At 46.7% G+C, this 26,645-nt stretch overlaps 2 protein-coding genes across 3 annotated transcripts in view; both read right to left on the bottom strand.

Moving 5' to 3' along the window:
* Positions 1–4,042: 4,042 nt before the first annotated feature.
* LG08H10orf53 (linkage group 08 C10orf53 homolog) lies at positions 4,043–16,113 on the bottom strand. Its single transcript, XM_048506654.1, has 3 exons — positions 16,017–16,113; positions 7,682–7,801; positions 4,043–4,384 (listed from the first exon to the last, which is right to left on the bottom strand). Exons 1-3 carry the CDS (start codon positions 16,108–16,110, stop codon positions 4,320–4,322), a joined length of 279 nt encoding a protein of 92 aa, XP_048362611.1. The 5' UTR covers positions 16,111–16,113; the 3' UTR covers positions 4,043–4,319.
* Positions 16,114–23,797: 7,684 nt separating this feature from the next.
* CHAT (choline O-acetyltransferase) overlaps positions 23,798–26,645 on the bottom strand; it is a 93,793-nt gene continuing 90,945 nt past the window's right edge. For both annotated transcript variants that reach the window (XM_048506248.1, XM_048506249.1), the window contains exon 15: positions 23,798–24,316. In XM_048506248.1, coding sequence (XP_048362205.1) covers positions 24,047–24,316 — 270 coding nt within the window. In that variant the 3' untranslated portion in view covers positions 23,798–24,046. The remainder of the gene's footprint in view (positions 24,317–26,645) is intronic.

The following is a 26,645-nucleotide window of genomic DNA, read 5'->3' as shown; positions in this document are numbered from 1 at the left end:
TGTTTGTTATTATACTGTTGTTGTTCACCGCCCTGAGCCCTTCGGGGGAGGGCGGTATAGAAATCGAATAATACAATACAGTACAATTTGCCTCCCTTCCACCTTTTTCATTCTGTTCCATGCCGTCCACTGTCAGGGAGAATCCACCCATCCGCCATTCTGTGCAGGTTGCCTAGCCGGTTGTGGGCAGATTCTCTGAGCACCTGACAGGGTACAAAGTCTCCCAAGCATGCATTCTCCCCATAGCGGTGAGTACGACCAATCTACGGCAGGGATGTCCCCTTTTCTTTTTGCGTGTTGCCCGTGTGCGACTACACAGAAGCAGCCAATCGTATTGCGAGATGATCGGCATGGCTGCGGGAGTTCGTTTCTGCATGCCTGCGCAGCTATGCATGTGTTGCAGGAAATAAAAAGAGCAGCGTCTCCGTACAAAGGCGCAAAAGCAAGCTGGATTGTTTCCATGGGCCCCAATCACTTCCTGAACGGGTGAAGGGCACACATGTGAATGAGAAAAAGGAAAAAGGGTTTCCTTTATATTGGTGGCGAACCTTTGGCACTCCAGATGTTATGGACTACAATTCCCATCAGCCCCTGCTAGCATGGTCAATTGGCCATGCTGGCAGGGGCTGATGGGAACTGTAGTCCATAACATCTGGAGTGCCAAAGGTTCGCCACCACTGAATCCATCAAGGTAAGTCACCTACATTATACTACACTACCAATACAATACAATCTATCTGCTTCAGGTCTGGTTGATGGTTCAGTTGAATAGCCTGGGACTACTTCGCCTTTCCAGAGGGAAGAGCCGCTGTTGGACTAGGATCTGGGAGGCTCCGGTTCGAATCCCCGCTCTGCCATGGACGCTTGCTGAACGATCCTGGGCTGGTCATACACTCTCAGCCTAGCCTATCTCACCGCATTATTGTGAGGACAAAATAAAGAGGCGCGTAACGTTAGCCTCTTTGGATCCCCATAGAGGAGAAAGGCAGGGTATAAAAGAAACGGCATGAAATCAATGATACATCAAGTCAATTAGGATGTACAGCCATGGAGAAAAACCAACAATAATGAGAGAAAGGAGAAGGTGGAAAACATACATGGGGGAGGGAGGGGGGAAGAAGAGAAAAGGGTCCCCATAACAGGGAATAAATGAATGCTAAGAAAGCATTAGAAATCCTAGGTGAACGGCAGAGAACTTCCAGAACGCTGGGTTCTAGCGAGACCTTTTAACTCTTCCTTGTCTGTCGGAAAGGTACCAGCAATTACACTTTTGACATGCATCTTCCCAATTTCCTCCAGTCTCTTCCTTTCAGGGATCTGTGTCTTTTTTTTTAAAGACAAACTTTTGATTATTAACATCTTTTGTAAATCACAAGAACCACTTGGAATCATTCCATCCACGGTGATATTTATTTAGCCATTTTCCAGGTATGAAGTTCCTTCCACTTGTATCGGGGATCTGGCCGCCATCTTGTAAGAAAAAGTCTTTTTCTCTTCTCGTGGCTGGCGGAATCCCAACGGATAACTTGTTCCTGCCGGTGCTCACGGCCCATCTCAGCTGATCAAGGCAACAGTCAGCCAACGAAGGCTGTCTGCTATTGCAAGCTTCTTTGTAGCCATTGTGAATTTCCTTGATGTTGTCTCATCTAAGGACTACGCAGGGCAGACCCGTCTTAGGGGCTTTCCGCACTTTGTACTGGTTTCTATCTAGGTACACCTCAGTGTATCCGCACTGCAACTGAGCTCAACGTTGTTTTGTCTCAGTTCCCCCTCCCTCAGAACTGCGACCTTCCTGGCGCAGTTATGAACTGCACCTTTCTGCTGGAACAAGGTACCGCTTCGAAGCTTCGAAGTGCGGACGCATCGAAACGACACCTCATCCGTTCAACCAACCAGGAGCCGCTTTTGTGGCATGCGCAGAACGGGAGAGTCGTGGCGGGCATGTAACTGTAAACTGTAAACTGTAAAAAAAGAGAACGCTCCCGTTTCCCATGGTAACACAAGCTCCAATCACAATCGAGGAGCGAAACAGGCACCAAGATGATCTTGGCCACTTAGTTCCAGGGGGCCAAGTAAATTGCTGTGCGGACAGCCTGGAATCGCCCCCCACTGAAGGGAACCGAGTCGATCTTAGCTCCCTTCTGTAGTGCGGAAAGCCCCTTAGTTTCCAAGGCTTGATGGAATCATCCTTGCCTGGGCCATCCATGTCAGGGTAATATCAACTAGAAAGGTCCAATTCCCTCTACACATTTGTTTGCTTGTGGATTTACTTGCTAGCGGTATGTAAAATACATGTAATTTACGCACCTACACACTCTGAATTGGAACTCATTTCTCCTGTAAAAAGATGGTCTCAAACTGGTTTCAGCAACTCTTTTGAAATCATTACCTGACTGTTAACTCCTACACAACCCTCTATGAGTGTAACTTCAACAACATTAAGTATCTTTTCTTTTCTTTTTTGTGACAGAGAATATTTTGCCCAGTTCAGAGTAGTTCAGTTTTGGTTTAACAAAATTTCCAATTCATTGAGCTGTCACTGTCCGGATTTTACTTTAACAAAGCAGGCCTCTTAATTCTGAGATATTACATTTTTGAACCGGAGAGCTTACATTAATCAGAAAGGGACCTCCTGTCTTCACTTATTCAGAGTTAGTCTACTGCAACGGTCTCTATGCAGGACGGCCCTTGAAGAATGTTCAGAAGCTACAGTTGGTACAGAATGCTGTAACCAGAATGTTGACTGGAAAGGGTGATAATAAAAACCATATCACCCCACTCATGAGCAATCTAAACCATCTCTTGCTTAGCTTCTGAGCCAAATTCAAGGTACCGGACTGACAGTTAAATCCTCAGAGGGATTTGTTTGTGCTCCGCTATCGTTCTCTTCTACCAGTCAGTGAAGACTTAACTGTTTCATCTGGCATTTCCTCCCTGACCATCCTTCCTGTATATGTGGCTTTACTGTGTGTGGTTTTGTTTCATTGTAATTGTTTTGCACTAGGTATTTCAAAGCGGGCTTTAATGCTTTTGACGGCTGCCTTGGAGACCCTTGAGTAGGTGGAAAGATGGCACAGAAATGCTTAAAATGAAATAAACGGGGGTCAGCACTCAATAACAGCATCCAGACATCATAACAAGATTCTATTTTTGTTAAAAAGGCGCAAACATCTTGTTTGTTGTGAAACCTGCACAACTGAAAAATTCCTAGTTTGGGAAGTCTTAACTCAAAATAACATTTACTGTGATGTCCAAACACAAGTGTTTGTTTCCTCCTCACAACCAGAGAGGTAGAGATAAAACAGCTTGCCTAAACACCTGTGGACATCACGGCGAATTGGAGAGCATGATTGAAAGATTCCCAACCCAGGAAGAAGGAGTAGGGGAAAAGGGAGTTTATTAACATGAGAACAAACTGCCTTCACGCCCATTGTTGACAAAGAGACGTGTGAGGATACCTAAATGTGGCCAGTGACATACTTCCGGTGACTGCATGCACTGCTTGGAACATTCATGTGTATTTTGAGCATGTGTGTTGAAGAATGTTCTTGAATGTTCTGTGTCTTGCAGGTGAGTCACAGCTGATGGTAACCCTGTAGGGTTTTCAAGGCAAGAAACATTCAGAGGTGGTTTGCCATTGTCTGCCTCTGCATCATGCCCCTGGTATTTCTTGGAGGTCTCCCATCCAAACACTTGCCCGGGTCAATTCTGAAAGTGTGACTGGTTCAAGGCCCTTCAGCAAGTTTTTATGGCAGAGTGGGGATTCAAACTTGGGTTTCCCAGGTTCTAATCTGACACCTTAATCACTACACCACGTTGGCTTTCTAATTCACATTTTATGTTTTATAGGTATTTTAGGGGGCTTCTAAGACATGTTGAATTGTTCTGCCATTTAGGGCCGTGGTGGCGAACCTTTGGCACTCCAGATGTTATGGACTACAATTCCCATCAGCCAATTGGCCATGCTGGCAGGGGCTGATGGGAATTGTCGTCCATTAACATCTGGAGTGCCAAAGGTTCGCCACCACTGATCTAGGGGCTTTCCTGATGGGCAGAAACTTGCATAATGCTCATCAACCCGAAAACACCAGTCAGTCCCTCACCTTCCATCTCTGCTATTAGTTATCTGCCTATTCTATATATTTCCAGCCATCTTTTGAGGTGACGAAGGAAGACTAGGTAGCAAAACTGAACCTTGCGGGGTGAGGGAAAAGTCCTTATTTACTAAACATAATACAAGTTATCTGATCACACACAGGCTGATTGGAGAAACGGGACATCCTGGAACATATCGAAAGAAGAAAAACAATGCCTCTTACTTAATAGGCATTTAGCACCTCTCTCCTAGCTTCTTCACAAAGCGGGTCCAATTTGCCATCACCACCTGAGAGAGAGACACACATATAATATTCTCAATGTTTTATTTTTTCGTGATAGGAACATGACTGGTTTCAAAGATAGTCTGTTATGTATCTCCCTTCTGCCTAACCCAAGATCAACCTAGCTTTTTATACTGGCTGAAACTATGTATTTGCTCCAACTATGAACAGATTCTTTTTTGTGGTGGCCCCCACACAACGTCGCTAATCATCAGGTGGCAAATCCCTGCAAATGGTTTTTGAAGAGCTGCTGTTATCCCCAGTGGTGGGATTCAAATAATTTAACAGCCGGTTCCGGTGGTGGGATTCAAATAATTTAACACCTGAAGCAGCAGTGGCGTAGGAGGTTAAGAGCTCGTGTATCTAATCTGGAGGAACCGGGTTTGATTCCCAGCTCTGCCGCCTGAGCTGTGGAGGCTTATCTGGGGAATTCAGATTAGCCTGTACACTCCCACACACGCCAGCTGGGTGACCTTGGGCTAGTCACAGCTTCTCGGAGCTCTCTCAGCCCCACCTACCTTACAGGGTGTTTGTTGTGAGGGGGGAAGGGCAAGGAGATTGTAAGCCCCTTTGAGTCTCCTGCAGGAGAGAAAGGGGGGATATAAATCCAAACTCTTCTCTTCTTCTTCTTTACAAGCACCATTTTAACAACCGGTTCTGTCGAAGTGGTGCGAACCGGCTGAATCCCACCACTGGTCATCCCCCTTCTGCTCACCCAAATGTCAGCAGGAAATGAGATTGCCACTTCGTTCCCTTGCAGTTACTCCGAAGTCCACTGAAAGTCTAAGCCCACTGAAATAATAATGGAACTTGGGCTGGAGTAACTCTGCAAAGGATTGATGTAGAAAATCACTTCTCAGCACTTTTCCAGTCACTGATGGAGAAACCCTCCCCTGGGTTGGAAGAGAGCTCACAAATAGTTCCTGGCTCACCTGCCACAAATTCATGACTACCTTGACAAACGTGCACTGTGACTCCATGGTATACACCTTCTTCCACATGATTCAGCAAAACTCTAGTCACAGGTCCAACTGTAGGTGGCAGACTCCTATATCAGACAGATCATCCACTAGAAACAGTGGCCTCCCATCTTATGTGGTGCTACTATTAGTGGTATTAGCAGCAACTACTCTTTTGGAGAATTCTCTCTCAAAGGAAACCTACCACTTTATGGAGGAGATTTATGGCTACCAATCTTGATCCTCTTTGATCTGAGATTGCAAATGCCTTAACAGACCAGGTGATCGGGAGCAACAGCCGCAGAAGGTCATTGAATTCACATCCTGCATGTGAGCTCCCAAAGGCACCTGGTGGGCCACTGCGAGTAGCAGAGAGCTGGACTAGATGGACTCTGGTCTGATCCAGCTGGCTTGTTCTTATGTTCTTACCACATCTTTGCAATGGACGCTTCAGAGGGTAATGGACGCTATCATAGGGAGAGTTATTCCAGTCTAAGCCCATTCATTTCAACGAACTTGGACTGGGATAACTGCATAGGATCATATCGTAAGGCCTAGATCCGTGGTGGCGAACCGATGGCACTCCAGATGTTCATGGACGACAATTCCCATCAGCCCCTGCCAGCATGGCCAATTGGCTGATGGGAACTGTAGTTCATGAACATCTGGAGTGCCATAGGTTCACCACCACTGGCCTAGACCGTCTCCCTTTTACAATGTTGCCTTTAAATTATCTCTTGCCAGTCCAGTGATATTTATTACTGTTCATGTTAGCAGTTGTTTTTCATGGATATTTTATTATTAACTGCTTCAATATTCATGTTGTATAATTAATGGACAGCCAATTCAAAAACAATGTTGTGAGAGGGGTTGTTTTTTTTTTACTATCTACTACAATGTCATCCTTGAGAGATTTCTTAATGGTGTTCAATGGCTCTTCCTACATTAGGGATCTTGACAGTAAAGGCCTGTGGCTTCGTGGAACAGCTGTTGCTTTGCAAGCATAAGGTCACAGGTTCGGTCCTTGGCGTCTCCAGTTAAAAAGGACCAAGCAGCAGGCGATGAAAAAGCCATGCAGCTTTGTGCCAGCATGGGGCAGGCCTTAGTATTTGGAAGAGGGATGAGAGAGGGGCCAGGGGAGAGTCCAGGGGGAGGCTGAGCTAGCACAAGACTGGCAGGGAATTGGGCCACTGGGGCCATGGAAGGGCGGGATCACACTCGACCCCGAGGCCCTGATTGGAGAAAGGCAAGACGGGGAGTGGGGAGGGAAATAAGAGGACAGAGCAAGGGCCAGGGAGGAAGACACTGGCAGACTTCCCAGAGCTGGGAAACTTTGTATGCCAGGAGGGAGAGGCAGCGTATGAGACCTCGCCCCTCACTTCTGAGGCCCACAGACCCCTCTGGGAGCTGGTGGGACCCGCAGGAGCAGTGATGGGATCCAAAAATTTTAGTAACAGGTTCCCATGGTGGTGGGATTCAAACAGTGGCGTAGTGCCAATGGAGCTGGGCGGGGCACCACAGGGGCGTGACCAGGCATTCCGGGGGCGGGGCATTCCTGGGCGGGGCTGTGGCAAGGACGCAGCTGCTGCACCGGTCCTTGGGTGGGAAACGAATGCACACAGGTGCAGGCTGCCATGCACGCCAGTGCACCTCCTGCTAGACTGCTTCAAGTTCTGCGTGCTACTGCTGAGAGGAGGGGGGTAACTAAGGCAAAAATCATGTGGCAAAATCACCAATTAGTAACCCCCTCTCGGCACACACAAATAACTAGTAACCTACTCTCGGGAACCTGTGAGAACCTGCTGGATCCCACCTCTGGGCAGGAGGGCACGAGGGGACATGATGCGAGGGGGCACTAGGAGCCTTCTTCCAATTTGCTCTTCCCCTGTTACTGGAACAGGCTGTTAAGGGTTTTTCAGGCTGTGTAATCATGGTCTGGTAGTTTTTACTCCTAACGTTTCCCCCACCAAAGCAAAAATGACCAGGTCACGACCACACAGCCCAGAAAACCTACCAACAGACATTTGATTCTGGCAGTGAAGGCCTTCAGAAACATACTGGAACAGACTACAAGGTAAATTATGTCAGTTTTTTGGCTGGTGCAAGAGCAAGGATCCTTTTGACCCCTGAAAAGGCTATGGCTGGGATCACAGGACCTAGGTGAGACAAGGCAGTAGATGTGTGCTGCAATAAGCAGAATTTCCCCCTCCCTCATGCACTAGTGAACAAAATGGTAGGACGCAGTTCCACATCTGTTCTGTTTGCATTTCCCTGTGTTATAAATTCAAGCATCTTTGGAACGAAGCTTCTGTTTAAATCGTATTGTTCTCCACCGGCACTTACCAAAGTCCAGGTCATTGATGTTACACTGAAAGACAAGCTCCCCGTTCACAATGAGCTGGACATCATTCCAGTCTGGTATTTCTTCAAGAACGACCTGGTGGCCGTCTTCTTGTAACACAGCTACAGAAAAGCAGCAGGCAAGAAATATGGCTCAGTTCTGAAGCGCTTGACTCTCAGGCTCAGATAATAAATAAAGAGTAACACACAAAAGACAACTACCGTATATACTCGTGTATAAGCTGAGGCACCTAATTTTACTACCAAAACCTGGGAAAACGTATTGATTCGTGTATAAGCGGAAGCTGGGAAGCTGGGAGGCAGAGGGAGCTTCTTATTTGGGCAGTGACTCCCCCTGATGTCATTGCCCAAATAAGGAGCTCCCTCCACCTCCCAGCTGCCTTTGAGCGGGCAGGCAGAGGGAGCTCCTTATTTGGGCAGTGACTCCCCCTGATGTCATTGCCCAAATAAGGAGCTCCCTCCACCTCTGGGCTGGGTTTGAGGAAGCCCAGCCTGCCCCAGGTGGAGGGAGCTCCTTTTTTGGGCAATGACATCAGGGGGAGTCACTGCCCAAATAAGGAGCTCCCTCTGCCTCCTGGGGTTTGAGGAAGCCCAGCCAGCCAGGGTTCCCCTTCATCCTCCCAGGAGGGCAGCAACAAGTGGCTTGTGCAGCTGCAGGGAGGTCCTCCTGGCCACGCCCCCAGCCTCGGCAGAGGCCTGAAGAGCCGGCTGGTAAGCAGTGACTCATGTATAAGCCGAGGGGGCATTTTTCAGCCTTAAAACAGGGCTGAAAAACTCGGCTTATAGGCGAGTATATAGGGTAATCCTTCTAGTGTGTGCTGTTGTTTTAAGGCAATTCAATTTCTCACTTCTTTTTGCGCACTCTGAAAAAGAAACTGAACTCCAAATGACTTTACTTAAATATTTGAGTGTTGCTGTTATTCTAATGGAGCCCCAGGGCAGCTAAGGACACTGTTCTTGCACCCTCCGCTTGTTCTTCACCACAACAACCTTATGAGGTAGGTTGGGCTAAGCATCCTACTGGCCCATGATCACCTAGTGAGCTTCTATGGCAGAGTGGGAATGCAATCTCGGTCTTCCAGATTCAAGGCCAACCACTATAACATGCTGGTAGATTCCAGAGAGGTGTGAAGATCGTAATTTCATTTGGACTTACTAAATTGAACTAACCTTGCATAATAAAGTCGGCCCTCGGCAACAAGAACATTCCTGTTATGTTTAGCTGATTTTTGCAAAAGGCTCTGCCGGGAGGGAAATGACATTTAAGTCAACTGTTTCCATTAAAGCTGAGCGTGATAGACTTTTAAATATTCCCAAACCCAAAATAGTCATTTTCTCCTCCGATTCATTCACTGCTACGAGGCTAAAGTCCTGGAGGCCCAAAGATACGACGTCCGACTAAATGTTTGCTATCCCAATGTAGCCGCACCTCAGCTTTCTTGCCCATGGCAGAACTGCGAGCAACCAGTACATTTTTCTTCATGAAATGTGTCTGAACCAATCCCCCTGTGTACTGAACGGTGAAGCCCTCGAGCTCTGCTCTTCCCCAGGAAGAATATAAGTGGAGTCATTCAGCTGCATATAGGCCCAAGTTTCATTATGAATTTTAAACAAACAACACTCTTAAACTTTGCAAACACTGTAGTTGCCACCCGATAAGCATAATTTTAATTTGTTTATTGTACAAGTCAGTGTGAATAAGTATGTCAGTGTGAAATAACACTAGTGTCAATAACACTGATGTTAGCTTCTGTCCCATTGTACAGCTGTCTTAAGCCCAACACTATGGTATGCCCAGAGGTGGGAACCAGCAGGTTCTCACAGGTTCCCAAGAGTAGGTTACTCATTATTTGTGTGTGCTGAGAGGGGGTTACTAATTGGTGATTTTGCCATGTGATTTTTGCCTTAGTTACGCCCCTCCTCTCAGCAGTAGCGCGCAGAACTTGAAGCAGTCTAGCAGGAGGTGCACCAGCGTGCGTGGTAGCCTGCCCCTGCATGCATTCGTTTCCCGCCCAAGGACTGGCACAGCGGCTGAGTCCTTGCCACAGCCCCGCCCCAAAATGCCATGCCCCCGCAATGCCCGGCCACGCCCCCATGTGCCCCGCCCAGCCCCATTGGCGCTACGCCACAGTTTGAATCCCACCACCATGGGAACCTGTTACTAAAATTTTTGGATCCCACCACTGGGTATGCCATAGAATAAACTTTGGTTTTAAAAACAGGGGAAATAAAACCCCAAATGAAGTGTGTAGGAACCAGTTACTCAGCCACACCTAAACAGGGTTAAATCTGTTCCAATCTTGAAGTCAAATGGTCTGTTAGGCAGCAGGAATCTATTTGAAAGGAGGTCCCGATTTATTTAAATGGGGTTTCGTCACAAAAAAGGGTTTCTTGGAGTTTGCAGCCGTAGGCCCTTTCTGCACGGGCCAATAACAGCGCCCTAGGGACGGCAAAAACGCCATCTCTAGGGAGCTGTTCGCATGGGGGGGGGGGCTGCATCGCAGCAGTGCCGCCCTCGCTCCCCCCCCCCAGCGGTGCGAAGCCGCTGTTTCCCAACTGAGCGAGGTTTTCTGGAAACAGTGGCTTCCAGTGGCTGCTGTGCAAATGGCAGCGGCTGGAAGGCACCATTCCCCCCCTTTACCGAACGACGTACCTTCCCTCCGACCTTCCAGCGCGTCGCCCAGGCCAGGGAACACGCCCCCCCCCCCGCCCTGCAACTCCAGAGATGTCGCGCAAGGCAGGGGGGCGTGTCCCCTGGCCTGGGCGACGCGCCGGAAGGTCGAAGGGAAGGTACGTTGTTCGGGCGATAGCGCAGCGCTGTGCCGTCTTCCCTGCCCCTACTGGGACCGTTCGCACGAACGGGGGTGTGTGTGTGCCGGCGTTGTATTTGCCGACGCACCCCCGAGCGTGGCCGTGCGGAAATGGCCTTAGTGTCTGTCTTGGAACTGAACCTGAGAGTTAGCAAATATGGCTGAAGCAGAACTGGACCCAATTTTTTTTAACCCTTTGACTCCCTGATCTTAAATGTTGGCACTTCTCTGATTTACTTTTCAGTCATTTTAGCCCATCTTGACTGCCAGCTGTGAACAAAGGCAATTGTTGAATTTTAAAATAACTGCAGGGAGAACATCCCCAGCAAGACATCTCATTAATGACATGAAGCTCTCTTGTGTTTTTAGTGGTTCACTTGCGCTTTTAGCAACAGTTCTTAGAGTTTGGAAGAGGCGTCTTCATCAGCTACCTTCTAGGGCTTTCTAAAGAGGTTTAATGGAGGCTGCAACCATGGGTCTTAAGTCAAATTTGCAAAATGGCCACGGAAGGTGATCTCTTCCTGTGGAGCTAAACACCTTGTTTGTGTGAGATCTTTCAGTTCCCTTTCTTAAGTGCAATGAAACAACAGAATGGGGAATCCAAGAGGAGAAAAACTACAGTAGTCTTGGCCAACAGAATAGTTCACTGGAAATCCTTTGACCAGAGGACGGTGCTCACATACATGAACTTTATGAGATACAGTCATTCAGGCCAACAAAAAACACTGAAATACAAATACAGCAAGGGTGTCCAACTCTGGCGCTTCAGATGTTCATGGACTACAATTTCCATCAGCCAATTGGCCCTGCCAGCAGGGGCTGATAGGAATTGTAGTCCATGAGCATCTGAAGCGCCTGAGTTGGACACCCTTGAAACACAGTAATGATGTTAACGGGCAGTTAACACATTTCACATGACGCCAGAGGTGGGATCCAGCAGGTTCTCACAGGTTCCTGAGAGTTGGTTACTAATTATTTGTGTGTGCCGAGAGGGGGTTACTAATTGGTGATTTTGCCACGTGATTTTTGCCTTAGTTACGCCTCTCCTCTCAGCAGTAGCACGCAGAACTTGAAGCAGTCTAGCAGGAGGTGCACCAGCATGCGTGGCAGCCTGCACCTGCGTGCATTCGTTTCCCACCCAAGGACCGGCGCAGGGACTGCGTCCTTGCCACAGCCCCACCCAGGAATGCCCCACCCCGGAATGCCTGGCCATGTCCCTGTCGTGCCCCGCCCAGCCCCATTGGCGCTACGCACAATTTGAATCTCACCACCATGGGAACCTGTTACTAAAATTTTTGGATCCCACCACTGCATGATGCCCAATATCCCCATATTCTGTTAGCAATGTAATGACGTTGCATATGAAATGGTGGAGTCCTTATCTTTGAGTAGAAACTTAAGGAGTAAGTCATGACAGTAGCTGGAATAACTAAAATATACAAACGACCTAGTGAGCAGGGGCGAAATTAACCAGTTTCTTCCGTCCTTGTAAAATTCACAAGGTAGCAGAATCGCATCAACTGCAAAAGCATTACAAGGGCACAGACATGCCTCTACACATACATCACCTGATAACTGCAAGCATCAAGTGATGACTTGAGGGTGTGAAGGAGCCGTCCCTATGCTTGCCAACCTCCAGGTGGGGCCTGGAGATCTCTGGTAGTGGCTTATTGTTTGGAATGAGTGGCACTGATAGATGCTACTGATATGTGGGGAAAAGTCTGTTGGCGATAAGTTAATGTGATGCCCATGTCATCCATTCTGTGTCATATCCAGAAAGCTGCCAGTGCGGTGGCTCTCTCTCAGTGGACAGGCATTCACCTTGATCATGATCAATTACTTAGAACATAGGTGTCAAACTCGCGGCCCTCCAGATGTTATGAACTACAGTTCCCATCATCTGTAGTCCATAACATCTGGAGGGCCGCAAGTTTGACACCTGTGACTTAGAATAAAGAGCTCGCTTTTCTACCTAGTTGTCTTGCGGTCATTTGGGGACCCCTTTGGATGGACCTAATAAGCCAAATTTCTCTGCCATCTCCCAGAATTACAACTACACAGGTCAGTTCGATTGGAGAAAACAGCCGTTTTGGAGGGTAGGCTTTATGGCATTATACCCTGCCAGAGCCATTCCTCTCCTCAAACTACGCCTCTGCCAGCCTCTATATGTCATGGTCGTCGACCTCCTCCCAATAACCAGACTTGAGTTCAAATAAAATTGGTTTATTGTATCAGAATAACAAACAGGTTGCATTCAAGGTGTGGAGATGGAGTAGAATGTCTATAAATTGTATTTGATTAAGAAATATGGATGTTGCATGAACCAAAGATTTGAAGAATCAAAATGGGGTTTCTGTATAAGTGACCAGTAGGACTGCTTGTTAGCAGCAGGTCCAAAGGCATGTTAGAAGCTTGTCAGTGATTAGGCAGTCAAGCAAAGATAAACATCTTTAAGATCTTGTCACTAAAGGCCAACGTGACAGAAGACATATACTTTATAACTTTGTTTTAGGTTAGAACCATGGAAAAAGTGTTTTTATATATCTGTTAAATGAACAGAGAAATGATAATGAGAGATTCATATGTATTAGTATTTTACTATAATTGTTAGAATCAATGTTTGTATAATCTGTTAAAGTTAAAATCATTTCAAACTGGGAAAAGGGAAGTTTTATGATCTTAAAGAATGTCAAGCCTGCATACCCTGAAGAGGTATCTCTTTCCAGGAGCAAACTTAGAAAAGCAAACTTAGAAAACAGGTTTTTATTGGAAACAAGAAAGACAACAGGCTAGTTTTATTGCAGCCATTTGCATATGGGCAGAAGGACGTGAGAAACAGCATGCAGCGTTTGAATAACAGAAGGAATGTGACACATAGAATAGAGGCTGTCTTAACGTGACAAGGAGACAGAACTATCCAATGGGATTTTAAGGTTCATGCTTATAGCACATGAAAGGGGTATGGATTGTGTACGTGAGTAAGGGGATGAACTGTGACGTATGTATTCTTTGTATCTATAAAGACTAAGGTCTTTCCTATGGTGGGCGTGTCTCTCTGTTGAGAGCCACCCAGAAGGGGGGTGTCTCTCTCGAGAGCACCCAGGAGGGGTTACCTTCTGTCAGAGATCTCATGTTCTGTAACTTATCTATATTCTGCTAAGTAAAAACTGTCTGTTTGTTTCTGATGTCAGATGTCTTTTGCTTTTTTGGGAATTTGTCTCTAACATATCTTTTCTCAAACCAGCTGCGCAGGCCGGACTTGAGTTCTGGCCTCACAAAGGGTTGCTGTAACTGAAATTCAGCTATCTCCATCACTAGCTAAAAACCCACTCTTTGCCCCTTCCCATAGCTCCCCATCCGGCAGAAACAGTTTCCTGAGCCAGCGTGATGTAGTGGTTAAGAGCAGGTGCACTCAAATCTGGAGAACTGGGTTTGATTCCCTGCTCTGCCACTTGAGCTGTGGAAGCTTAACTGGTGAACTAGATTAGCTTGTGCACTCCAACACATGCCAGCTGGGTGACCTTGGGCTAGTCACAGTTCTTCCGAACTCTCTGTGCCCCATCCACCTCACAGGGTGTTTGTTGTGAGGGGGGAAGGGAAAGGAGTTTGTATGTCCCTTTGAGTCTCCTTACAGGACAGAAAGGGAGGATATACATTCAACTCTTCTTCTTCTTTCCCAGGCTGGGACACTCCTCACAGCAAAAGAAACCATTACTCCAAACAGGAAGCAGTGTCTAAGGCAAAGCAACCAAGAGGAATACACATATTGCAAGGACATAGGTAAGGGTGGTGGTGGTTTTCCTCAGGTTCAACCCCCCATTACATGTCCGAAGCTCCACCCCCCGTTTGTGTTTTTTTTGTATTTTTAGTGTTTTTTTGGTTTGTGGCCTGCAAGGGGTGCAATTGTTAAGCTAGCAGCACCAAACTTTCAGGGTATCTTTAGGAGACTCTCCTGATGATACCACCCAAGTTTGGTGAGGTTTGGTTCAAGGGGTCCAAAGTTATGGACTCCCAAAAGGGGTCCTCCATCCCCCATTGTTTCCAATGGAAGCTAATAGGAGATGGGGGCTACACCTTTGAAGGTCCATAACTTTGGATCCGCTGAACCAAACTTCACCAAACCTGTGTGGTATCATCAGAAGAGTCTCCTAAAGATACCCTGAAAGTTTGGTGCTGCTAGCTTAACAATTGCACCCCTGACAGCAGGCACCCCCAAATTTCTTCAGGTTATAAATCCACCCACTTCAGCATGGATTTAAAGAGAGAATCTGAGATCCCCAGTTTAAACATTGAAAGTGGTGCTGTTTCAGGATGGGGGACAATCCCTCCCAAAACAGCATCACTTTCAATGTTGTTTTAACTGGGGACCCAAGATTCTCCCTTTAAGGTGGATTTAAAAGGGGAATCTGGGCTCCCTAGTTTAAACACCATTGAAAGTGATGCTGTTTGGGGGTGGATTCCAGCATCACAGTGGCCGCCCATGGTGGGCGGGTGGACGGGCGCAAAACTCAGATTTTGCACTGGGCTCCATTTTTCCTAGCTAGGTTTGTGGGCTTAAGCGATTCATACATCACTCAGTAAGGGGCATGCAACAACCTGATGCATGCATGTGGTTACTCAGATGTAACCGCCGCTAAATTCAATGGGACTTGCTTCCTATTAAGTCTTAAATGCAATTCTAATGCGGTTTGGAGTTTGGCATCAAGGGTTTGAAGTCATTTATACATTTCTCCTGAATGGATTTATTTTCAAACCCGGGACTGCTCACTTGCAGCTTTCACGCCTCCGAAATCCTGCTGCGTATTTCTGTGAGAATGTGTTATGAGTGGGCAAACCGTGACAATCCCGTAGTTAAGTGATGTCTTAGCAGGACACCATTTCATAGTCATGTTGCATTCATAGTAGAAAGGAACGGAGCATTCTCAGAAACACTTTGCCCTGCCTGGGGGAAAAAAGATCTCTCTGTGCATACTCAGAGGTATTTAATCTGCGATTCCAGCATTTTGGAGGAAACTGAAACACACATTGGCATATTTAAAGGTGAGTGATCCTGAGGGGGAAGGGGCGTAGGTGTAGAGTGCAGCAAAACGTCCATGCAGAACTACAGTTCATCTCCAAACAACGGAAATAAGTTCCCTCGGGGGAAAAAATGAATATTTTGGAAAATAAGACAATTTTATTGTACCCCACGAGTGCTCTGTCTTCCCCAGGTTCCATCCCCAGCAGTTTCTCAGCCTGGATCTGGCCACCCTAGTCCAGTGGCCCCTTAAAAGACCCAAATTTCTTCCACAATAAGAGACGTAACCTTTTGCAGCGGACAGTGGATGCAGGCTGCAGTGCATCTAATGCAATGGGTGCATCTAATGAAATGGGTTGCAGGAATACAACTTCGGAGTCCCGCAAAACCTGCAAAAACTTCGGCACCCGCGGCAGACCGACCCCAAGAGCCGTGGCGGGACGGCCAGAAAGCCCGGGCGACCTCTCCTTCCGCCGCCCGCCTCTCTCACCTTGCAAGCCCTGCAGGCGGAAGGTGCGGTGCTCCACCACGCCGCAGCTCCTGTAAGGCCCGTAGCGGAGCGTCACGAGCGCGTTCTCCGGCATGGCGGCCGCGGCTCCCTAGCAACGGTTGCTAGGGGAAGCGGGAATGGCCGCCCGTGCCTGGAAGGCCTCTCCTGGGATTAGGCCGCCGCGCCTCCCGCTGGAGTGCCGGTTTAGCCCGCTTGGGTGCTGGCCGCGCCGCCCACCGTCGCCATGGTGAAGCTCGGAGGGACGCTTAGGGACGTGATGCCACAAAGGCATTTATGGCGCTTATGGGCTGCTTGGGGAGGAAGCTGGGCAATGGGCATTGAAGGGGTGATTTTGTACTAACCAAGTGGGCAGTGGGCATTAAAGGGCAATGGGCATTAAAGGGGTCATTTTGTGCTAACCAAGTGGGTAATGGGCATTAAAGGGCAATGGGCATTGAAGGGGTGATTTTGTACTAACCAAGTGGGCAGTGGGCATTAAAGGGCAATGGGCATTGAAGGGGTGATTTTGTACTAACCAAGTGGGCAGTGGGCATTAAAGGGCAATGGGCATTGAAGGGGTGATTTTGTGCTAACCAAGTGGGCAGTGGGCATTAAAGGGCAATGGGCATTGAAGGGGTGATTTTGTACTAACCAAGTGGGCAGTGGGCATTAAAGGGCAATGGGCATTGAAGGGGTGATTTTGTACTAACCAAGTGGGCAGTGGGCATTAAAGGGCAATGGGCATTGAAGGGGTGATTTTGTACTAACCAAGTGGGCAGTGGGCATTAAAGGGCAATGGGCATTAAAGGGGTGATTTTGTGCTAACCAAGTGGGCAGTGGGCATTAAAGGGCAATGGGCATTAAAGGGGTGATTTTGTGCTAACCAAGTGGGCAGTGGGCATTAAAGGGCAATGGGCATTGAAGGGGTGATTTTGTACTAACCAAGTGGGTAATGGGCATTAAAGGGCAATGGGCATTGAAGGGGTGATTTTGTGCTAACCAAGTGGGCAGTGGGCATTAAAGGGCAATGGGCATTGAAGGGGTGATTTTGTACTAACCAAGTGGGCAGTGGGCATTAAAGGGCAATGGGCATTAAAGGGGTGATTTTGTGCTAACCAAGTGGGCAGTGGGCATTAAAGGGCAATGGGCATTAAAGGGGTGATTTTGTGCTAACCAAGTGGGCAGTGGGCATTAAAGGGCAATGGGCATTAAAGGGGTGATTTTGTGCTAACCAAGTGGGCAGTGGGCATTAAAGGGCAATGGGCATTAAAGGGGTGATTTTGTGCTAACCAAGTGTATTAGGTGGAATGCACGGAGAGGTTTCTGGGGAACACACTGAACGCTTTCACGCTTGCTAAACAATGCACTTCGAATCCACTTTCAATGCACTTTAACAAATAGTTGGCAAGTGGATTTTGCCATTTCGCACGGTCAAATCCAGCTGCAAAGTGGATGGAAAGTGCATTATTTCAGCATATGTGAAAGTGTCTTCCAGTGCATATGGCCAAGATTCTTGTGTAAAGCACATTAATGAGGAGAGAAGCAGCATGCCTCTGAACATAAGGGCTTCTCCTTTCACAGAGTTTCTGGGTGTGGCTTCTGGGTGCCCGTATAAATTAACATTAACACTGCATTATGCCTTATAGTCAGGTAGAATTAAGATATTATCTGTTGGCAATACATCTGATCTAACGTAGTGCCAAAGGCTTCTTTTTTTCCCAGCGCTACTAGTAGAAGACTCGGATCGGGATGACCCAGACCAGACTGATCTTGTCAGATCCCAGAAGCTAAGCAGGGGCAGGTCTGGCTGGTACTTGGACAAGAAACCACCAAGGAAGTCTAGGGTTACTGCGCAGAGGCAGAGAATGGCAAATCCACCTCTGTTCCTCTCTTGCCTTGAAACCCTTTCGAGGTTGTCATAGGTCAGTTGCAACTTGATAGCACTTTCCATTACCATCACAAGTAGAAGATCAAGCTCAGTAAATGTCCCAATGGATGAATATCACTGGCTTGTAAAAGGTTTGCTCGAACCATGCTGGGACATATCTACCTTCTTTTGGGACCATCACAACCCATTTGTAATTGCAATTATTTACAGCGTTAAGAATGTTCATGTGCAGTGGTGTACCGCCCATTGGGCAAACTGGGCAGCTGCCAAAGGCGCAGGAATTTAAAGTCACGTGGGGCGGCCTGATTTCTAGCCCCGCCCACTCTCTACAGTGGCCCACAAGCAAGGCGGGACGAGCAAGGAGTTTCCCACCGTCGCGGAGGACGATCTACCCCCCCGAGCCCAGAGCAACCCAATCCCCAGAGGGCAGAGCAACCCCCAGCCAGGTTGGCAGGGCTACCTTCGCCCATGGGGGGGGGGGGCATCAAACCCAGGTTTTGCCCAGGGCGCCAGTTTCCCTAGGTACGCCACTGCTCATGTGCAATGGTGCTAACAAAATCTTGCACAGAAGAGCTCCCTTTTTGAGGGGCCAGAATCAGAGACAAAATCCAGAACAGCTGGTAGAATGTTCCACTATGAAGTTCACTTTGAAGGAAGTTTGGTAATGCATAAGTAGTGGAACCAGCTCTCTTCAGATACTGCCGAGCCTCTTCAAATACTGATGCAAACATATTTTGTTTTTCCTCCAGTAATGTATTCACCCAGTAATTATCTCAGCTAATAAATGGATGCAAATAATTCCCTAGCTTTAAAAACCCACCCTTGCCAAGACTAAAGCAAATTTGTTTGGTTCAAAAAGTCCACAACCGTTTCCTTTGACACACATTTTATTGACTACAGATCTGTAATCACTGTTATCATGAAGTCATAATCTCAGTGTAATATCACTTTGCATATTGTATTAACAGAGTGTTTTGTATTCCTTAGAACATCATACATATAGCTCAGACTGAACAGAGAAACTATAAATACATTTGAATTTGTCATAAATCTATATAATTTTATAAAAATAAAATATCACTAAAATATTAACTTCTGATGTGTGCATATATATAGAGAGAGGGGGGGGATACCTTTAACTCACACAATATAAAAAGTTGGGATATATTATTATTTGGCATTGTATCAGTAGCTCCACCAAGGCAGCTTTCCTGAATAAATCCGGAAGCAAGAGGGGCTCGTATATACTCTCCCTATGAAAATTGGTTCTCTCGTTCTATTGATGTATTGCAAAACTCTTGTCAGTTTCCCATAAAGCAGGTGGCTGCAGCTTTATATTACACATATATGCACAATATACATATTGCATGAAGACTGAGTCTTTAAAGTGAAGTGTGGCTGTGACTGTTACAATGGTTGCGTCATATACTTCGCAAGGGGGCTTGCCTATGCTTGTTTCCTCAGCTGTCCACTTGGTTGAGAAGGTAATTTGTTATGCTATAGAGGGAGATTTTCTGTAGATACTCCGTGAAGACAGTGACCAAATCCCAGAGACCTTTATGGGCGATTGGGGATTTGACCTTGAATTTGCCCTGTTCAAGTTGGACGATGTATGTGCTGCCTTATGGAAACAGAAGTTGCCTCTTCCCCAGATACCTTGTAGTACTTGGCCAGAATTGTTGCATTTGCCGTCTTGACCAAGGTAATAATTTGCTTCCGTTTTATTGGGGCAGAGTAGGTCTGCTTTACAGCTGCCCTAATAACCTGGACTAGCCCAATCATTTTAGAGACCTTGGAAGCTAAGCAGGATCAATACTTGGATGGTAGACTACCAAGGAAGACTCCACAGTGGAGTGCGATGACAAACCACCTCATTGTTTTTAACTTGACTTGAAAATCCCAAGAGGTACAACTTATTTTGGGTCTCCGTGAGTCAGTAGCAGCTCGACAGCACACTTTACTTTAGGGCTTAGTTTAGACATGGGGTGGAACAAGTGGTACAGTCCTGACATGGGAGGATGGAACATACCCCTGCAGATAAAGGTTACATTGTTTACCATTCCCCAATAATAACTACCTGCAAATGGAAGAATGGTGCAGCATGCAAAAGGCTAAACTGGGTTCCTTCCCCCAATGTACATATCTTTGAATTTCAGAAAATTTGTACTTGGAGGAACATTAGAAATGTGGCTCTCCGCACTGACGGTCTGAAGCAATAAGGTGACGTCACCTCATTTTGCAGCATGGGTAGATTAAGCCAAGGGTGGATAAAAGTACCTTTTAGCAGTAGGGTAGCGTTTTGCTTTGCAAACAGAATGCAATCTGTCAATCAAAACCCTAACAGGCACAATCTATTTTGCACTATCGTAGTGGAATATTTAATGTAACAGTTTCCGATGACGTTTGCATAGATACACATGCTGTGGTTATATATTTGAAAGCTGCCCAGTAAAACTGCACTCTAAGGCTCTAGTATAGTTCACAAAACGAAGTTATAAAATACTAGTAACTTTATGAAAACTATTTTTTTTTAGTATGAACTCACAGCAACAGTTTTAATATATGATGCGACATCAAATGGCACACAAGTGTGGAAATCGGCAACATTATGTTAGCACGCAGATATGAGTGTTATTGAAAAAAAAACTACACACATTCAAAACAGGCAAAGACTCAAGTAAAAACTACTATACTGTGGGAGCATGCCTAAGCAGGTCTACTCAGAAGGAAGTTCCATTTTATTCAGTGGGAATTACTCCCAGGGAAGTGGTCTTAGGAATGCAGGCTGTGTATATTGGCATGTGTGGCTTAGCGTAAGCAGGTAATCTAACGTGTTCTGAACTTTCCATTGGATTTAAAAGAACGTACTGCAGCATAGCCTATGTGACATTTCCCCTGTGTTGATGTTATTACCTGCCCCGACTTTTTGATAAAAACAAATTGTCAGGTGGCTTGTAGAGTTTACAGCTGAACTGACCTGTCTCAACCCTAACAAGAATCGTGCACAGATATATCCTAAAATGTCTTTAAAATATGGTCTAATAATGGGGAAATGGTACACTAGATTTCATTCTTCATCCTGAACCAGAATAACTTGCGATGCATAAAAGACCACTTCTTAAACCGCTGCAAGTTGGCCGGTGGCTTTTATTTGGGACTTAGAAAGGAACTTAGAAGAAACTCTCCTGAAATTTCCAAATTTGCCAACTGAGCCATCTGTACGTAAGATTTATAATACAAGCACTTGATGAATCAAAGATGAATGAACAGTGGTGTTGATATCTCCTTCTGTTAAAATACAGCCAAAAACAGCCCCTCTAAAAATCACAGTGAAAAAAATATAAAAATATATACTTCTATACCACCGGAGGTATTGAGCTTTCTTAGGCTCATTCTGCCCATGAAGAATAATGGACTTTCAAACTGCTTTCAATGCTCTTCGAAGCTGTGTGGAATGGCAAAATCCACTTGCAAACAGTTGTGAAAGTGGTTTGAAAATGCATTATTTTGCGTGTGCGGAAGGGGCCTTAGGGTTTTTCTTCTTTTGTCTGCTGGTTGATAGGTTAACATCAGGTGATCTGGACAGATTTTTGGGGCACACGCATTTGAGGGTCCTATTTTTTTGTTTTAGTCTTGGCAGTTGTTGAAGCTTACTCAAGTAAATTAGTTATTCTCTGCTTCAGGGAAACTCCGTGATGAGTTACTGGGCGCTGTTTCCATTTTACTCACAAGAAGCTTGTGAGGTAGGTTTGGTTGAGTGTGTGTCACTGTCCCAAGGTCACCCAGTGAGAATTGTGGCTAGTAGGGGATTTGAACCTAGTCCGCATCCAACACCGTAACAGTCAAACGACGTGTGGATGTCAAGGGCAAAATTACTCAAGCCTGTTTCATGCTTTATGGTGGCTGTGCGGTGTTAGGAGATTTGTGCCAAGAAAGGGGTTCCCAAACCTTTTTGAGCCTGTGGGCACCTCTGAAATTGTGACACAAGGCAGTGGACATAACCACAAAATGGCTTCCACAGGAGGTGAAACCAAACACAAGATATCGATGGGCCTTTCCCCACTTTTCCCTCGGCTGCTGTCGCTGCGCGCAATTCCCAGCGCGCGGCATCCCTGGTGCGCACCTGGGCATCCCCACGACCCGGCGCTCTGCGCGGGGTCATCAAAAGGCGCCCTTTGCAAGAGCGCCAGGGATGCCTCGCGCCGAGGGGGCGCGACAGCGTCAGCGTCGGGGCGGCTGCGCTGTCGCCGCCCCTCTCGTGGGGAGTGCCAGGGGACCCCGCACTACTCTCCTCAAGTAGCGCGGGGCTTAAGGTAAGTGGGGAAAGGCCCAGTGAGTGTGGTTATATATAACTCTGATAGTAACTCGTCAACATGACAGGCAGAAACTCCCTTTAACAGGATGTCTTTTAATCTGCACAGCCAATCAGAAGCCCAGCACTTGGTGGACATTATGGCACTCATGGGCGCCATGTTGGAGACCCCTGTGCTAAGAAACCTCAATCAGGGAATACTTATTGCTTATTGGCGCCTGGCTGCATAGACTATTATCTGTTATATACCTTGGAGTCGTACACTTCAATAGCTTTCAATAAAGTACTAGCCAGAATGGTGTAGTGCGTAGGTGTCAAACTCGTGGCCCTCCAGATGTTATGGACTACAGTTCCCATCATCTGGCAGGGGATTATGGGAACTGTAGTCCATAGCATCTGGAGGGCCGCCAGTTTGACACCTGTGGTGTAGTGGTTAAGATCGGTGGACTCTAATCTGGAGCACCAGGTTTGATTCCCTGCTCCTCCACATGAGCAGAGGACTCTAATCTGGAGAATTGGGTTTGTTTCCTCACTCCTACATTTCTGCTGGGTGACCTTGGGCTAGTCACAGTTCTCTCTGAACTCTGTCCACCCCCCCCCCCCCACATCCCAAGATGTCTGTTGTGGGGAGAGGACGGGAAAGGAGTTTGTAAGCCATCTTGAGTCTCCTTACGGGAGAGAAAGGTGAGATATCAATCCAAATTCCTCTTGTTAATTGTTAACTGCATATTTTTAAGTCAACATTCTGATGCGTTGTATGGGGTTGCAGCTTTCAGACCCGTCATTGGCCTTAGTTTTGTGCAAAATGGAAATAGCAGCTTTAGAGGTATCCTCTTGATAAACACTGGGAGAAATCATAGCACAAGAAGAATGGACTTAGCCCTAACCTGGACCTGGATAGTCCAAGCTAGCCTGATCTTGTCAAATCTAAGTAGGGCTGACCCTTATAAATATTTGGATGGAGACCTCCATCAAATACCAATGCTGTGATGCAGAGGCAGCAAGCGCCCTTCCCACACAAATCACCTAAAACGTTTGCTAAATGTTTTCAATCCTCCCTTTTACCACAAAATTTGTCAGCGCTCACCTCCTCGAAACAGTTCATGGCTGCCATGAGGGCCTCCCCCCCCTTTCTTTTGAGTTATTTGTTGAATTGATGCTTCCGTGCTTCTTGCTGAGATTCTCTATAGCATGCATAATCAATGCTTCTAAGATTTTAACCCCCTCCCATTTTAAAAAAACCACTCAGAAATGATAAAACAAACAGGCGGGGTGGGGGGGGGTGGAGTGAGCACAGCGATGTGGTAAAATTGCCCCAAGGAGGAAGTTCTGGGATGGCACAGGGGCATGGGAGACATAGTAAATAGATCACAAAGCAAGTGAAAACGTTTTGAAAACATTTCAGGCTGCAGATCCCTTTAAAAAGGGAATCCAAAATACTTTGAAGCTGGAAATAAAATGTTTTCAGACCATAACGGGGGGGGGGGGGTAATGTTCCATGGAGGAAATATCCTTCGGGGATAGAGCGGTTTATTAAATCGAATAAATAATAATAATAATTTCCTGCATTAAAATGTTTTAAAAGATTTGTGCGGAAAGGGCCAACGGCAAACCACCTCTGAATGTTTCTTGCCTTGAAATCCTCATCAGGGGACACTCTATGTCAGATGTGACTTGACAGCCAAAACAAGAGATGAACTGGATTTCTTCCCTCGCCCCATCAAGAGGTTCTTAATTATAACTTGCTTTGGCACGACAAAAGCATCTACCTTCAGAAGCACCTGTAAAGCAGAGGAACGAAAAGATGTCAAGAGAATCGTGCACATATAATTAGGACTTCCGACCCTGTGGGGGCGCAGAGGTTGCTCCTTGTCTCGTGGGGGTACTTGTCTTAGCTGCGTCGCATTTGATGCAGAGCTCGCTCATATCCGCAAGACTCTGTCCCACTGCTTTTGCAAATTTGCTGGAGGACGTCTCTTTGCAGTCTTTAAAGCTTGAAATGCAGAATAATATATGTTCAGCCTGTGGATTGTAGCATGCGCCGTAACCATTTGGAATCACAGGCCCGTAACAGCAAAACATTTCCATGTTGGTTGGGACCTGGAAGGTGAAGGGAAGAAGAAGAAACATGTTAATATATATTCAGATGACAGAACCTAGGGCAGGGATCCTCTGTGGTGCTGTGGGCATCATGGCACCTGCAGACAACTTCCCTGGTAGCCGCCAGGTGTTTTGAGAAAAGGAGAAGTAAGTGGCGCCTTTATCTCAGCAAGCTGATAGCCCATTGGAGATTTGATTGGCTGCGCATTTTTTTCAAATTGCTTTGGCAGCTGCTGCCGCCACGGCACATTGTACGACTGAAGAGAAGCTGTGGCGGCCGTTTTGTGAATGGCTTCACCCCCTGCAGCCACCATTTTGTAGCAACCATTTTGTGGCTGTGCCTACTGTGCTTTGTCAGAATTCCAGAAGCGTCCTCAAGTTGAAAAAAAGGTTGGGAACTCACAACCTATGGATAGCTAACAGTGACATCGCTTAATGGAACACAGGTCCTTGTCCACCCAGAGATGCCGCAAATACACATTTCCAGGGTCAAAGCACTTCATCTACACTTACCTCACTTTGTAAGGTAGGCCAGCTTTTCCCCTTTATATTGATGGGGTTAGGGTTAGTTTATCCCTGTATTGTGGTGGGGATGAAGTTGAGGCAGTGATAGGATCCAAAAATTTTAGTAACAGGTTCCCATGGTGGTGGGATTCAAACTGTGGCGTAGCGCCAATGGGGCTGGGCGGGGCACAACGGGGGCGTGGCTGGGCATTCCGGGGGTGGGGCATTCCTGGGCAGGGCTGTGGCAAGGACGGGAAACAAATGCACGCAGGCGCAGGCTGCCACGCACGCCGGTGCACCTCCTGCTAGACTGCTTCAAGTTCTGCGCGCTACTGCTGAGAGGAGGGGTGTAACTAAGGGAAAATCACGTGGCAAAATCACCCATTAGTAACCCCCTCTCGGCACACACAAATAATTAGTAACCTACTGTCGGGAACCTGCGAGAACCTGCTGGATCCCACCTTTGAGTTGAGGGTTTAGCAAGATGTTTGCCCTCCCTTGTGTCTGCCCCGATCCTCTCAACCAGACAAAACCTGAAGGTTCTGTACTTGCAACTGAAGTCCCAGATTTGCGGAGGCCTTATTTGAATGGGGCTGTGGCACTCACAGAGAAGGACTTTTAAAAATGTCTTTCCACCCACATTGCTTTCTTGACCTGAAATAGCCCTGGAGAGCCACTCTTCGCCCTGCTGATTTCCAAATCGCCTAATGGATAACTTCTAAATGGATGGGATCAAAAGGGCCGTTAGGTGAACGAATGGGACGCCTGCTAGCTGGTGGAAATTAATTAGGTTATAGACGGTAAGAGTCCCCCCCCCCCAATTCATTTGTTTTTGAGCAATTGTGAAACCTTTAAATGTGCTCGGTTTGTTCTTTGCTTATTTTTAATTAGAACTGTAATGGTAGCTTACCGGTTCTCATCGTCCTGCAGATTTAATATTGAATGGCTATTCCAAAGTTACTTAGCTTATTGGCAAGGCTTACATAAATTTCAAAGATTTATAGTTCGGAAGAAGTCCATGAAGCAGTATTTGTGGATGGAATCTATTATCCATCAGCTACGTCACTTTTCCGGAGAAATTTATTACAATATTGCAATGGGATGAAAAACGTTCTCTGCTAAATCTAAGATGCTGTTTGTTAAGCCAGCGGTGTGTTCTTGTCTTTGTTGTACACGAGGCTTCCAAAAATGGCACTTGGCTTTGTTAATGGCCCAGAGACAGGCCATTAGTCCCACTAATAGAGTCAAAGCATTGTCAAATAAATTTGCAGCTCAACAGCCGGAGGCCGTAAAGCTATTCAGATTCACTTTTTGCCCACGGACGGTTTCTTGGAGAATTTATGTAGCGGCATTCTGGTTACACTCAGTCATGCCTGAAAGCCCAAGATGTCATGGCAAGATCGAATCACTTATGGGGGTTTTATGCATTGGGTCCTGCATTAGCAGCCCTCCCTGCCCCACCCCACTTTTTATAAGCAGGGCGTTCCTCGTTTTTATCGAATGTACAACGTCAGTAATTTGATTATCAAGAACATAACATTTCTGTAAACTTGTTACCGATCATAGAGGAACATGTTTTCGTATGTGGATGGCTATTTTGCTGGAAGAATTTATAGCTTACGCCGGTGCAATTGATGCTGATTGTAGAAACGAAAGACTTGGGTCATTCATCATGCGCTGCCTGTAAATTTAAGAATGGACTTTGTGGCTCAGGGCCAGGTCTGAGGAACCCGGCCTTAATGATCACATGATTCTGGGAGAATTCCCAGAATCCACCTCTGCAGCGCCCTGACCTGGGTGGCCCAGGCTAGCCTGATCGCATTAC

Source organism: Sphaerodactylus townsendi, linkage group LG08 (assembly GCF_021028975.2).
Source record: "Sphaerodactylus townsendi isolate TG3544 linkage group LG08, MPM_Stown_v2.3, whole genome shotgun sequence".
Classification (NCBI taxonomy): Eukaryota; Metazoa; Chordata; class Lepidosauria; order Squamata; family Sphaerodactylidae; genus Sphaerodactylus; species Sphaerodactylus townsendi.
This window is presented reverse-complemented; position numbering and strand designations above follow the sequence as displayed.